The sequence below is a fragment of the Ananas comosus genome, linkage group 4 (genome assembly GCF_001540865.1).
Source record: "Ananas comosus cultivar F153 linkage group 4, ASM154086v1, whole genome shotgun sequence".
Lineage (NCBI taxonomy): Eukaryota > Viridiplantae > Streptophyta > Magnoliopsida > Poales > Bromeliaceae > Ananas > Ananas comosus.
Window position 1 is genome coordinate 3,327,058 of NC_033624.1, and position 15,147 is coordinate 3,342,204.

The 15,147-nt window shown below is 36.8% G+C and overlaps 4 protein-coding genes across 4 annotated transcripts in view; 3 read left to right on the forward strand and 1 right to left on the reverse strand.

Annotated features, from left to right (window-relative positions):
- The window catches only part of LOC109708929 (ubiquitin carboxyl-terminal hydrolase 25), a gene marked incomplete in the record, with an annotated part of 32,898 nt that extends 31,541 nt beyond the window's left edge, over positions 1-1,357 (reverse strand). Inside the window, 1 exon segment of the mRNA XM_020230876.1 lies at positions 1,353-1,357.
- On the forward strand, positions 821-4,027 carry LOC109708930. Its single transcript, XM_020230877.1, has 2 exons — positions 821-2,059; positions 3,657-4,027. Exon 1 carries the CDS (start codon positions 903-905, stop codon positions 1,986-1,988), a length of 1,086 nt encoding a protein of 361 aa, XP_020086466.1. The 5' UTR covers positions 821-902; the 3' UTR covers positions 1,989-2,059; positions 3,657-4,027.
- LOC109709418 (dnaJ protein homolog 2-like) lies at positions 8,779-12,380 on the forward strand. The gene is made up of 6 exons (XM_020231658.1): positions 8,779-9,142; positions 10,083-10,248; positions 10,340-10,481; positions 10,916-11,192; positions 11,446-11,644; positions 11,764-12,380. Exons 1-6 carry the CDS (start codon positions 8,993-8,995, stop codon positions 12,081-12,083), a joined length of 1,254 nt encoding a protein of 417 aa, XP_020087247.1. The 5' UTR covers positions 8,779-8,992; the 3' UTR covers positions 12,084-12,380.
- Positions 13,174-14,863, forward strand: LOC109709052 (umecyanin-like). The gene is made up of 2 exons (XM_020231124.1): positions 13,174-14,256; positions 14,381-14,863. Exons 1-2 carry the CDS (start codon positions 14,070-14,072, stop codon positions 14,638-14,640), a joined length of 447 nt encoding a protein of 148 aa, XP_020086713.1. The 5' UTR covers positions 13,174-14,069; the 3' UTR covers positions 14,641-14,863.

Here is a 15,147-nt window from a genome sequence, read left to right on the forward strand (position 1 = left end):
ATCTTTATTATTCAATTTAGTAAAAATAAATTTTGAAATTAAATTCTGAGTAGAGTTGATGAGTCACTCATTGCAAAACAACAATAAACTCGTGATTTAACTTCTCATATATTGTTAATCTGGTTGCCAAATTAAAAAATAAGATTTAAATTATATTCTAAATTTTTATTTAATATTTAAAAAATAAAATATTTAGCAAATGGAAAAATCCAATCATATTAATTGAATTTGTTGAAATAAAATTACTGGATTTTTATTAGGAGATTAGGATTATGTTCCACTTGTTAAACCCTCTCTACTCTGATTTGGGGCAGAGCGGTCCACAGTGACGTGGTGGACTAGGCGCACCGAAAGATTTCTCCTGGAGCAGATAAGCCAATCCCCACCGTCCAAAAGATCAACGGTCGGTTGACTCCGCATCGCCATTTCCCCCGACAAAACAGAATTTCACACCAAATTCCTCAAGCTCACAACCGTCCATCACACATCCAACGGGCCGGATCCAAAAGTATTGCGAAGCAAAAGGTTAATGAAAATAAATAAAATATTTCTTTTAAAAAAAGAAATAAAAATGTCGAAAGGGACGAGCAAACACCCTAAATCCTCTCTTCACTCCCACCTCCCTCTCTCCTCCTCCCTCTCCGCTCCCAAAATCCCCACCAAATCCGCGTCAAAACCCTACCTTTCGATCGAAAACGAGAGCGCCGATCGAAGACGAGCGAAACCCATATCCCCATTCCCCGATTCCCCGTCGATTGCCGCTCCGATTCCGCCGCAAAACCCTAGCTCCGGGTTGGGTGGGGGGGGGAGGGGAGGGGAGGTTTTGGCGTGGAAATCTCGCGAGGAGATCGATCCGATCCGACACCGAGGAAGAGGACTGAGGAGGAAGCGAGTAGGAGACGATGCTCTCGACGTACTCGTCGCCATTTGTGCTCTCCTCCTCCTGTTGCTCTCCTCCCCATCCTTTCCTCCTCGCCCCCGCATACTCACCCCCAAGACCGCTTCCCGCGATCCCCGACCCCGACGAGATCGACGACCTCGCCCTCTTCCGCCGCGCCACCCTCGCCGCCGACGCCGGCTCCGGCGGCGGAGACGGCGGCGCCGTCGCCGCCTCCCTCCGGCGGCGGCCGGCGGCGCAGCCGAAGGTGGCCTTCCTCTTCCTGACGAACTCGGACCTGTCGTTCGCCCCGCTGTGGGAGCGCTTCTTCAGGGGCCACGAGCGCCTCTTCAACGTGTACGTCCACGCCGACCCCTCGTCCCGGCTCCTCCTCGCCCCCACGCCCTCGTTCCGCCGCCGCTTCATCCCGGCCAAGGCCACCCAGCGCGCCTCCCCGACCCTCATCTCCGCCGCGCGCCGCCTCCTCGCAGCCGCGCTCCTCGACGACCCCGCCAACGCCTTCTTCGCCCTCGTGTCCCAGCACTGCGTCCCCCTCCGCCCCTTCCCCTCCCTCTACCGCGCCCTCCTCTCCGACCCCCCCGCCGCCGCCGGCCGCCGCCGCCACCACCGCAGCTTCATCGAGATCCTCTCCGGCGAGCCCGGCCTCTGGGACCGCTACGTCGCCCGCGGCGACGCCGTCATGCTCCCCGAGGTCCCCTTCCACCGCTTCCGCGTCGGCTCCCAGTTCTTCGTCCTCGCCCGCCGCCACGCCGTGCTCGTCGTCCGCGACCGCCGCCTCTGGAAGAAGTTCCGCCTCCCCTGCCTGCGCTCCATGAAGGACTCCTGCTACCCCGAGGAGCACTACTTCCCCACCTTGCTCGACATGCAGGACCCCCAGGGGTGCACGCGTTATACTCTCACTAGAGTGAATTGGACCGACAGCGTCGGCGGCCACCCCCATACCTACCGCCCCTGGGAGATCTCCGGCGATCTCATTCACGAGCTCAGGAGGTCGAATTCGACCTACTCGTATATGTTCGCGCGGAAGTTCTCGCCCGACTGCCTCGACCCTCTTCTTGCGATTGCCGATTCCGTCATCTTCCGGGATTAGTTCGCCCCTCTCTCGGCTACTTTTGGTTGTAGATTTTGTGGTGGGTAATCTTGCCTAGACGAATCAATGAGGTATGAACTGCAAACCAATTCGCCATTTCTTTTTTGTTGGTTATGCATTCTATGCATGGATTGTTACTAAAACAGATAACAAATGTGGGATCTTTAGTGTTGGCTTAGCACCTTGTCGATCTTGTATGTATAAAGTGTCTATATCATTTGATTTGACGTTTCATTGAGGAAATTTTCCTCTTTGATTATCTCTATTTGGAGTTCACATTACTTAAGAAATAATGGGTTTCATCTTTTACTGCTGAAGAAACCTTCCCAAAGATCTTATTTTTGGACTTCTCAAGCCCTGTTCTAGCGAATTGGATGAACTTAATTGGGAAAAGACTTAGATAGCCCATGATGGATGCTCCCGATAGTGGGAATTGATCTGTGTCGTCATTAATTTTTTGTCTGTTGATGAATTAATCGATCTTAGTACACTAGCAATGGAGGCGCGAACTATTTGGAGCTATTCTCATTTGATATTTAGGAGGAATAAAGCACTAAGAAGGCATCAGACCTATTGACTTGTTGTAGCTTCTCTAGAAACTCAATCAGAGAGTGGATACAATAATTAACATTCTTTTTGTATAATGTGAGTTTTGTTGGAAAATCTCAGAGAAATCTCTCTTTTCTATAAGTTGATATATTGACCCAACTTCGTAGTACATGGTTTAGATTCGTATTCCTGAAGCTTTCTTGTTACTTTTTTTTTGCCGGTGACCATCTTCAACAAATGTAATGTGTCGCCACGTGGCAATATTTCACTTAAAGGAGAATTAGATTATTAAAGAAGTTTTCAAACAGAAATTATAAAAAGCAGAAGATAGGATGAGTCATAGCTGTTGGTTGAATCAATAAATTCTTTGAGTAGATGAGGGAGGAAATCACACAATATTATAAAGAAATCAATCTAGAAGATTCTGAAGAGGTATCAAAGAGATTCAAGTGAATAAAAAGAAAAAGAGAGGGAGAATTAAGAAGATAAGAAATAATGAATTTACTTTTTACACCAGTTTTCTAATGGAGAATGTGTAATAGAAAGAAGTGTTTACTGAGGGTTGGTTGATCAATCTTTCTTTCACTCTTATCTATATTTGTACGCTAATAGTCATTCTCAAACACCTTATTCATTCGCCTCTTTTTAACCATCGTAAAACTTAAATTCGCAATGTCGTCACTGTCTAGATGAAAATACAGCAAGAACAGTTCTCCTATAGTGTCATGTAAGGCTGTAACCCCAGGTTTCTGATAGAGAACAGCTATACCTTCAAATTTTATATGATTACAGCTCACATGTTACTATCCAAACAAAGCTGGTTTCCTCCTATCATAACATAACTTTTGTTGGTTTTGTAGCTTCTTACCCTCTTTGTTTCTGCCCTTTTAAGTACTTGTAAATTGTATATTACCTTACAGTAAGTTCAGCACATAACCTCTTCTCTTCTCTCCTCTTGCTAACATAGCCACTTAGCTGCTCCCTTTAGTAGATTATGCTTGTTTATTACTATTTCTATTACTTGTGTTCTTTAAACCTAGAATGGTTTTGTCAATGCATTTCTAATGAAGGATCATTTATTTATGTTAACTTCTTTTTTTTTTTTTAATTTCCTTGCAGGTTTTCTGAGGTGAGGAACTGGCACAAGCCTATTCATCTCTGCCCCTTATGTTCGATCAGCTGCGATGAATTTTCTTCTCTTTCAGATCTAAAAAAGGTGGTTCTGTTTGGAGAGTAAGGAAATCCCTGATGAGTGTTGTTATTATGTGAGATAAGTGAGTTTTTAGAGAGAGAGAGAGAGAGAGAGAGCCAAAAAGGGTAAAAGCTCTTAGGAAAAGCAGTAGGTGTGGGAATGAACATCCTATGTATAAGATGAAGGCAAGCTATCAATACATAAGGTGATGTTTATAGTTAAGTGAAGGGTACTTGTCAATCTTCTTTATTGTGGGTTGTGCTTTAATACATATAAAAATAAGGTAACCTTCAATTAACCTCACTGTAGACTGTAGTTTAGCGCATTTCATTTTACCACTCTGTGGTTTAAAAAATTGTACTAAATTATCATATGATTTAGCATGTTTTTACTTCATCATTCTGTAATTCAGAAAGTTATACTTAACTATCCTGCGATTTTATTTTTAATTTTACTAAAGAACTTAACGTAAAACAGTGTGTCATTCTATAGGTTTTTCTAAAAAAATTACTTTGTGATCTGATGTGACGGCATGTTTGTTCAGTGATACAAAAATAAAATCAAAGAGTAGTTAAATATAATTTTTTAAATTATCGGATGATAAAATAAAAATGCGCTAAACCGTAAGAGAGCCATATTCAAGTTTACCTATGAAATTATGTAGTTTGTGAAATAATATAGGTGGAAAGTATTATGGAGTTGGGAAGAGTAAAATAAAAGTGGGAGAATTTTTCTTTTTGCTGCACTTGAGGCTAGGAGGGTTCTTACTTTTCCTTTTGCCCCTTTTTATATTTTACCTTTTTTTTTTTTTTTTTTTTTTATCTTACATTTTGACTTTTGCAATTTTCATTGAATGTATATCATAAAAAAATAAATAAATATGAATAAAATTTATCTAATTTATAGACTATTTTGATTCGATCACTTCCTTCCAAACTTTCGATTTTAATACGTGACTTTAAATCATTTGGTGGTTTTTTTAATGCAAAATTTAAGTAAATTATTTACTTTAATAAATTTTATAAAATAATATTAATTAAATTTGTAAAGATAAATAACATATTTAAATATTAAAGCTAAAGAGCCATTAACTGGTTCAGACTTCAGATCAAACAAATTAAAGTTTTTAAAAATTAGAGAGTTAAATTAAAATGTGCAATACTTGAGGTAGGTTTTATACACTATTAGGGTTTAGGGTTTACCTAAAAATAAAAAAAAAAAAATAGTGCTTACTGAGTTTTATATATTTTGTCTACATATTTTTATATGTAAAAGAGTATTGTCACATCATTATGTCTTGTTCTTTTTTTTTTTCTTTTTTAAAAAAAAACTAAAATATAGTTTTGATGTTTGTTTTGTCTCTTTTCCTATTCTATGGTGCTCAATCTCATCACTCATGGTCCAAAAAGCAGCTTTTCTTTATACCAGATAACAATATTTTTATTTTTGGGCCCTTTTCTCTTGCTTTTTGACTTGGCTTTTTCCCAAATCTTTTTTTTTTTTTTTTCTCCCTATACTCTTATATACTTTGTTACATGTTAATAATAAAGGACAAAGTTGAGAGGAAAGATGACCAACTTGACCAACTGACCCCACCACACTCCCTTTATTAAGGGTTGGTGATGCTGCTTTCCCACTTAAATAGCATTTGGGATGCTGTACACACTCCTAATTATTATCAATTTAATGATCACAGCCCTTGGTTCGTGGGTCCCACACTCAACAACAGGAGTTAGGCCCTGTTTGGCCTAGCTTCTTGAGAAGTGATTTCTGTAAAAATAATTTTAGTTTGGAGAATTAATTTTAGTGAAAAGCTGTAGAGCGTTTAGTTAAATTTAGAAAAAAAATAATTCTTCTAAAGTGATTTTATAAAGCTATTTGGCAAAAAAATTTAGATTTTGGATATATTAATATTTTTACTAAATTTTATTTTTAAAATATTTTAAATTTTAAATTTTAATTAAAAATTTAAATTTGAATTAAAAGTATAATTTTTTAATTTCAAACTTGTACAAAAATAAATTTGAAATTTCAAAATTTTAAATTTAAAACTTGAATTTTTAAATCTAAATTTCAAATTTCAAATTTCAAATTTCAAATTTAAAATTTCAAATTTTAAAATTTTAAAATTTTAAATTAAAAATTAAAATTAAAATTTCAAATTTAAAATTTAAAACTTAAAATTTAAAATTTGAATTTTGAAAATTAAAATTAAAATTAAAATCTAAAATTTAAAATTTAAAATTTTGAAATTGAAAATTAAAATTAAATTAAAATTTTGAATTTTCAAATTAAAATTTAAATTTTAAATTTTAAATTTGAAAATTGAATTTAAAATTTAAAATTTAAAAATTTAAAATTTAAATTCAAAATCAAATTTTAAAATTCAAATTTAAATTTTTTATTTGAAATTTAGAACTAAAATTAAAATTTTAAATGTAAGTTTTAAAATCTGAAAATACCAAAATTTAAATTTTATCTTAAAATATTAAAATATAATTTTTGATTTTTAAAATTTAAAATTTGAGATTTGAAATTTTAAAATTCAAGATCTAAATTTTAAATTTTAAATTTGAAAAGTTGTGATTTAAAAATTCAAATATGAATTTAAAGTTTCAAAATTTAAATTTAATGTTAAATTTATACTTTGAATCTAAAATAAAAATAAAATTTAGAAGTTTGAGTTCAAAATCAGAATCAGCTTTGGAGAAGCAGCTTTTTTCTGTTTCTGATTCTGGAGACTTCAAAATCAGTTTTTTGATTCTAAAAAGTAGAATCAGATTTTCAGAATGTCATTCCCAAACGCTTTACTGAGCTCAAAAGTGATTTTGAGCTTAGAATCACTTTTAAATAACTAGGCAAAACACCCCCTTACTAGAGGGTAAGAGATTTTTTTTTAAAATCATTACTACGACACCTGTTTTATATAAGAATAACGATATTCAACTAAAAAAACGTCATTTGAGTAGAAAATTATTATGTTAGATCATTTACGATCTCAAATGGTTGAGTTGAACTGATTTCGCATAAATTCAATATGATGTGTCACAAGAAAGACTTTCTTGTATAAATATAATACAGCGATCAACTAATCAAGAGCTTTGATTAGTCGCAGTAACCAGAAAAGTACGAGACAGGGACTTCGCGGGCTCTGATCATTTGAAGCACCTATTTTTCAATATCACATCAATTTGCTTCGTAGTTAGTTAATTCGGATTCGGCAGAAATTCGGTACGAATATAATACGTATAAAATTCGTTTTTTAATTTTTAAATTCGTTGAAAAATTCGGCTTAAAAAACGGATTCGATATAGAATATAAAATATAAGATATAAAATATAAAATAATTTATATTTAAAAATAAAATTATAAGTTTTTTATTCATATTTTTTTAATAATTCGGCAATAATTCGCGAATCTTTCGAAAAAATTCGTAAACGGACCGTTTAATTCGGATTTTCAATAATTCGCGAATAACTCGCGAATAATTCGTGAATTTACTAACTAGGGTTTGGTTTCAACGACTAATTTCTTTTGAAAAATCTTATTCTAAATTTTATGAAAAATTAGTATTTTTGATTTTCAAAAAAATGAAAAGCAGAGACATCAATTTGTCATAAAATTTAGAAAACAAATTTTCAAAAATACTAGTATTTTTTAAAAAAACAAATAACTAAACGAATGAAAAGCCGAAAAAAAAATTCATAAAAATTTTTTTACTTGAAATATTTTTTCACGTTTTTTTTTTCGATGAATCAAACACCCTAAGCCAAACATCTCCAAAACTCTCTCGGTCTCAAAGGCCAGGCCCAAATTGGGCCCATTTTGGAGAGTATATCAAAGCCCACAGAGGCCCATCAATCGACTCAATAAGTCAAATGGGCTAAATAATAATATGATGGGACTAATATGACAGATATTTTTTAATAAAGTATAATAAAATAAATAAATTTGTTTTTTTAATAAAATTTAAATATTTATTATAAATTTTTGAATAAATAAAGTGTATAAATTTATAGAAATTTAAAATAATTGTGACTGCGTATTGCATATGCGCGTTAAGTATATATATATATATATATATATATATATATATATATATATAAAATAATTGAGTTAGAATACTTTTACAAGTATTACCCCTATGATGCTATTAGGTTTTTAGCCATTGGATTTACTCCTTGATTACTAATAGCCCTTGGATCAAACACTATTCCACCTACTACCACCTACCACCACCTACTACCATCATCTCAACCCACATTCTCTCCATCCAATGACTAAAAATTCAAAAGCACCACTCACATTAATACTTTATAAGTATTCTAGCTCAACTCTCTTCTCTCTCTTATATATATATATATATATATATATATATATATATATATATAGTGAGCTGTTATGCTTATGGAAGCATAGAGCCCTCCGTGCTTCCAAGTTATATTTCGATGTTCGATTTCGAATCGATGATCGGCTTCGTTAGAGTTGATCTAGAGTATTTGAAGTACCTAGAAAATAAATTTTGTGATTTTTTGATGATCATTTGCTAGTGATCGAAGGAGCTCAAAATCAATAATTTTAATGGCCGTGTGAGTCGATTGCAAGTTTAACGGTACAGAAATATCCAAATCACATGAAATTTGATAGAAAATTCTTTATACCATATAAACAAGATCATAACTTTATCTAAAATTTTAATGTTATGTCATCGTATTTTGTAAGATTTTTATTTTCAGCCGTTGATTTTGAGCCCACTTCGATCACTAGGCAAATGATATCGAAAAATCACTAAATTTATTTTCTAGATATTTCAAATACTCTAGATCAAGTCTAACGGAGCGATCGTCGATTCGAAAGTCCAACATCGAAAACAAAGTGAAGAACGGAGCCCTCCGTGCTTTCCATAAGCATCCTAGCCGCACTCTATATATATATATATATATATATATATATATATATATAATCCAATACATAATTTTTTTTTTTTTTTTTTGCGTGGTGTATACACTCAGGTCCACCTTCCTCTCTCTAAAATCTCTCCCTAACCTCGTCTTCATATCTCTTCTCCTCCGACTCCGATCTCTGCGCTAGGTTTCCCACTCGGTTCTCCCTCCGCCCCCCACACCCACCCGTCTCCTCGACCTCTCGATCGAGCGATCGGAGGCGAAATTAGGGCACTGATCTCGTCTCCCACCACCGTTTTCGCGATCGTCGTCTCGAGGGATTCGGCTAGGGTTTCCGGGGCGCCGCCGCGGCGAAGAAGATGTTCGGGAGGGCGCCGAAGCGGGGCGACAACTCCAAGTACTACGAGATCCTCGGCGTCCCCAAGAGCGCGTCGCAGGACGATCTCAAGAAGGCCTACCGCAAGGCCGCGATCAAGAACCACCCCGACAAGGGCGGGGACCCCGAGAAGGTACGTCTCTCTCTTTGGATCTTCGTGTGTATGAAGCAATCGCCCTTTGATTTGATGTTTAGGATCATTCTTAGGGTTCGCTTGTGTGATCTAAACTCCGTAGATCCGCGAGTTGTGGTTGAGTCGATCTGATTGCTAAAGTTTGATTAATTATGGCGGTTTTGGTTTAATTTCCACATGCTGATTTGTTCTGAATATTCGATCCAAGATTGATCTGGATGTTTTGCAAAATGGGAGCTTTGAACATTTCTGGTAGTGATATGCGCTCCTATGATGTTCTTATTCAACTATTTGCTTACAATATTGATGTAATAATTAGCAATCATTGAATTATTCCATTGCGTGTGATTCTTCGAGGTTTTCTTCTCGTAATTTCGAATCTTTCAATTTCATATAACTGTACATAGCGTAATTGTGTTGTAACTTTTAAGTTCTATTTAGTTCGTGAACCATAACGCTTGTGGACTTGTTTATTCTACATTTAAGATATAGCTGGTGATGGGAAAAGAAGGAAAAAGGAAAATGAGAGAGAACAAGAAAATTAAAGAGAAGGGAAGAAAAGGAAATGAATTTGCCATCTTGTATGGAGTGGCACAGATAAATACAGAGAAAACCAACATAAACATAAAAAACATGGACCAAACTTCACCCCAGTAATTATTCTTAAATTAGGTAGATTCAACCTAGACTGTATTTTGGATCCAGAATACAAAACTGTGTCAATTGAGACCAGCTAAAATCAAATACATACTTAATTGGGCACTAATGCAATTTGACATAAGTTTTCGTTAACTATCAACTAGACTCCATTGGCATACTGCTATTACTTTCCTGTACTTTTTCATGATCGATATAATGGAGATTTTGCTCCTCTAACTATGCGCGTAGTCAAGTTCGCATTTTGTGGTGGCCATTAAGATTGTACCTTTATCTTTTGCAGTTCAAGGAGTTAGCCCAGGCTTATGAGGTTCTAAGTGATCCTGAGAAGCGTGAGATCTACGATCAATATGGTGAGGATGCCTTAAAGGAAGGAATGGGTGCTGGAGGAGGCACGCATGACCCATTCGATATTTTCCAATCATTTTTCGGTGGAAGCTCCTTTGGAGGTAAGCATTATACTCGTGCCATATCATAGGAGAGAAATTCTATGTAATTTGTGATGTTTTCCTGACTTCCATTACTATTTTTGGATATCAGCTAGTAGTAGCAGCAGGGGGCGAAGGCAGAGGAGGGGAGAAGATGTAGTCCATCCCCTTAAAGTTTCTCTGGAGGACCTTTACAATGGGACATCAAAGAAGCTCTCTCTTTCACGAAATGTCATTTGCTCCAAATGCAAGGGGTTAGTTGTTCCTCCTTTCGTATTGGATGGCTGTTTCTATTTGGGAATTTTACATATATTCCTCGACAAATCATCTATTTACATACATATTCCTTTAGTATCTCCATTTTCAATTATATGTCCCTCAAAAGTATGTTTTTTTTTTTAAAATAATAATGATACTAAACCTATGACTTATCTTAAATTGGGGAGTTATTCATCTCATGGGGAGAAGTTGGCTTTCTGTCAGATTTTTTTTTTCTTTTATTTGAAAAAAGGCATAATTGTGAGCAGAGGAATGAAATATAAATTAAGTATTTTGAAGGAGAGCAATGGAAATTTAGATTTTGTAGGGATAAGTATGAAATTTGATAATTTTGATATATGTAGGTACTATGCATTTATTCATGTACGAGCATTTTGTTTTATCTAACTTCTCCCTATTGAAATGGCAGTAAGGGCACGAAATCTGGGGCTTCCATGAAATGCGCCGGCTGCCGAGGTTCTGGTATGAAGGTCACTATCCGCCAGCTGGGGATGGGCATGATTCAACAGATGCAGCACCCGTGCAACGAGTGCAAGGGCACTGGGGAGACCATAAGTGAGAAAGATCGATGCCCGCAGTGCAAGGGCGAGAAGGTCGTTCAGGAGAAGAAGGTCCTCAAGGTTGTGGTCGAGAAGGGAATGCAGAACAGCCAGAAGATTACCTTCCCTGGGGAGGCAGACGAGGCGGTATGCTTTTCTTATTGACTTTTTGCATCTGTACCCCTCAAAATACACGAATGTGTCTATGCTGACCATGATTGCTTAAACGATCCTGCACTCGAGTTCGCAAACACAGGATGGTAGGATTTTAAAGGAACCTCAGAAAGTGACTGTGGTTGTGTTTTTATTGAGCATTATATTCGCAAAAAGCTCATTCTACTTCTTACTTGAAGTCCTCGCGAATCACGACCGAATAACTCATATTTGTGGATATTGGCAGCCTGATACAATCACAGGAGACATCGTGTTCGTCGTCCAACAGAAGGACCACCCCAAGTTCAAGAGGAAGGGCGACGATCTCTTTGTTGAGCACACTTTATCCCTCGCTGAGGCTCTTTGTGGTTTCCAGTTCGTTTTGACTCATTTGGACAACAGGCAGCTACTCATCAAATCAAACCCCGGTGAAGTCGTCAAGCCCGGTATTCCTTCTAAAACCATAAAACCTCTCTCTCTCTCTCTCTCTTTTTAATGAAAGTCTTATCAATTCGTCGAAACCATCCCTCTGAGCCATATAACATATTGTTCTAATTATTTTCAGATCAATTCAAGGCGATAAACGACGAAGGCATGCCGATACACGGTAGGCCGTTCATGAAGGGAAAGCTCTACATCCACTTCACAGTGGACTTCCCCGAGGCGCTGACCCAAGAGCAGGTCAAAGCACTCGAGCCCGTGCTCCCGCCGCGGTCCACGTCCGCTCTAACGGACATGGAGGTGGACGAGTGCGAGGAGACTACGCTGCATGATGTGGACATCGAGGAGGAGATGCGGAGGAAGCAGGCCCAGGCTCAGGAGGCCTACGAGGAGGACGATGATGCGTATGGCGCGGCCCAGAGTGTGCGGTGCGCGCAGCAATGAGGCGCGCGGCCACGATGCCTTCTAGGTGAGGAATTCAATCAACACAGTAATTTATTGGGTACATGGAAGACTTCCTTTTTCAGTTTGGTTGTTATAATTTGGTTTTTTTTTTTGCGGCATATTTTAACGTTTCAATGGTGGATAACAAGTTGACTATAATATTGCTCTTGAGTTTGAGATTTAAATTACCGTAGAAGAAGCTTTTCTTTTGTTGGTAAGAAAGCTTGGAAATTTTCTTTCTAAGTTATTTTTGCTGGTTGAGATGTATTAATACTTTTAAAACTACCACTTTGTTTACTTTCTCGACGTCGTTTCTACCAATAGGGCATCCAAATCAATAATCGGCGCTATTAAAATCATTTGCTTGATCTTCATGTGGTATTAATATAGGATATTTATACTTTTTAGGTTCTAAGTTTCAGAGTTTTTTTTTTAAATCATCTTTAGGTGGTTTAAAAATTAACAGTTTTTAATGGCTAGTATGGAAGATAGATTTGACATTAATTGGATCGCTAGATGGATTATATTTTAGAAATGTGAAAATTTGACTTCTACAAAAATCTAAATAATTTAGATTGTATTCAACGAAGTCGATAGTTGATTCAGATATGGATAGCATAGGTCATATTTAATGAAATAAATTGTTGATTCCGATGTTTTATTGTTGAAAATTATGTGGAAGTGGTTCCGTTTACTTACAGAGTATTTGTGCTTTACTCTTGTTTAGGGAATGGATAATGATATAGTGGGGATCTATTCATTTTTTGGGAATTTATTGATTTGCAAATTAACGTAACTGGGTAGAGCATTACTCTTTTATAAGTACTCTCTTTTCTATTCATATTATGTACAACTCGATGAGTCATACTATCATGTCATGTAATGCACTCTTCATTTTTATAAGTAATGAGCAATTTTAGATTAACCAAAATTTTAACAGGAATGAGTTGGCAGGGTCCTATATAAAGTTAAAGAGTCTCAATAATATAATTGGTAATTTAAGACATTCTATTCGAATTTACAACGAATCTTTCTATTGAGTGTAATTAATCTTATTTACCAACTCAAATTGTTTAAAACCGTGCACTAAAATTCAAAATTCGGTGTGTATTTTCCAGGAACTGGAATTGAAACAATTTAAAAATGTACGGAGAAAGCTAGGGAACACAAAAGTGCAGGGCAGGTCCAGGTGATTTGATTTCGCTTCTCTTCCGTGAGCATCAGAAAAATCCAATGCATAAAGAAGCAAATTTTTTTACAAAAATAACCATATAAAATTTTATAATTTACGAAATAATTCTATCAAAGTTTGTATTTGGCAAATCAACTCTCGAAACGCGATAATCATTCACCAAGGTCTTTTAAATAATTCTATCAAATTTGTATTTGGCAAATTAACTCTCGAAACGCGATAATCATTCACCAAGGTCTTTTAAAGGGGGGTGAATCATTCACCAAAAAAATGAGGTGGTTAAAATTGTTTGTAAATTATACGGAAAATACGTAGATTATGTGAAAAATGAAAAAAAAGTGAGATTGTTAGTATTATGTGTAGAATATTAAAATTTTTGTTTGATTGTTAGAATTATATGGATAGATTATTAATTTTTTTTTTATTGTTAGGATTATATGAATATATTATTAGGATCTTTTTTATTGTTAGAATTGTGTAAATAAATTATCAGAATTTTCAGGTTATTAAGATTATATGTAATTTGTTGAAATATTTATATGTTTCTTAGTATTATAGAAAGAAATAAGTGAAAGACGGTGAATGATTCACCGCATTTCTAACCATACACTGTCTTTAAAAGATTAAATTTTTAAATATAATTTTGACAAAATCATTTCACAAATAATAAAATTTTTTTAAAAAAATCTTAAGAAGGCAGTTACGTTCTTTGGAACGAAAAAGAAACCGTTTTGTTTCCCTCCCCCCATTTCCTCCATCTTCTGCGAGTGCAACAAGAAGCGTCGCACGGACGGATGACAATGGCCGTCACCAGCGTGCACACGATCCAAACTGCTTTTCTCGTCACCATCTTCCTCCTCATCCGACCCTCCCTCGCCCACAATCACATCGTCGGCGGCTCCATCTGGTCGATCCCCCTCGCCGCCGACTTGTACGGTAACTGGGCCCACAACATATCGTTCGAGGTCGGGGATACTCTAGGTATTATTTAGCCCCTAATGCTATAGATTAGTATTATCATCTAATAAAGGTAAAGCTTCTGCAAAAGTGTTACTCTCGACTTCTAAAATTATTGTATTAACCTATTTTGTTCGTGAGATTTCAGTGTTCAGATTCGAGATGGGACTTTACGATGTAGTCGAGGTCTCACAGAGCGAGTTCGAGCATTGCACGGCCGAGAAGCCCTTTAGAGCTTTCCTCGTCGGACCGGCGGAGCTTCATCTCGACGAAGGAGGCATGAGATACTTTATCTGCAGCGTCGGGAACTACTGCTTTCTCGGGATGAAGCTCCCCGTCTCCGTGCAGAGTCTGCAGCCGCCGCCCCCCGGAGGTTCTTCCTCCCCAATTCCGTCGCCGGTGCCCTAGAATATTCATCTGCCTTTTGACGTATGTTCTTGGATATTGTAAACTCACTCCCAAAGTTGGGATTTGCCTCTGCAATTTTTACTTCAACACTGTAACTCCTCCTCCCTCAACCACCTACCCCACCCCCACCCCTTCCTTTTTAACATATATATAATATTGCACTTTAATCATGTACACCCCCCCCCCAAATTAAAAACTGAAATTTCATACAAAATTACCTTTCCATCTCTCCACTCTAAAATGACTCTCATCTACATTTACTTAAAAACAGGTCTAAAAGGATGATCACTAAAGGAGGCCCAAATAAAGCCTTAATTTGGGTTACCACAGGGAAGGCCCATAGATTGATCTGGGCTTAAAGTCAAGGTCCAAGCCCAAACCTCCTTAGCAGGTTCAGGAACTATTAATGCTGCACAGGGTAATCGAAACTACTAACCAAATCCCCATGGTGATTTCTACATAAAACTTTATAAGGTTGCTTGCTCAATTGCCCCTACATCTATTCGG

Excerpts from the sequence above, each read along its gene's own strand:
- LOC109709418 (XM_020231658.1), top strand. The coding sequence starts at position 8,993 with ATGTTCGGGAGGGCGCCGAAGCGGGGCGACAACTCCAAGTACTACGAG. Across the intron at positions 10,249-10,339 it reads CGGTGGAAGCTCCTTTGGAG|CTAGTAGTAGCAGCAGGGGG; the intron begins GTAAGCATTATA and ends TTTGGATATCAG. Across the intron at positions 11,645-11,763 it reads CGGTGAAGTCGTCAAGCCCG|ATCAATTCAAGGCGATAAAC; the intron begins GTATTCCTTCTA and ends AATTATTTTCAG.
- LOC109708930 (XM_020230877.1), top strand. The coding sequence starts at position 903 with ATGCTCTCGACGTACTCGTCGCCATTTGTGCTCTCCTCCTCCTGTTGC.
- LOC109709052 (XM_020231124.1), top strand. The coding sequence starts at position 14,070 with ATGACAATGGCCGTCACCAGCGTGCACACGATCCAAACTGCTTTTCTC. Across the intron at positions 14,257-14,380 it reads CGAGGTCGGGGATACTCTAG|TGTTCAGATTCGAGATGGGA; the intron begins GTATTATTTAGC and ends GTGAGATTTCAG.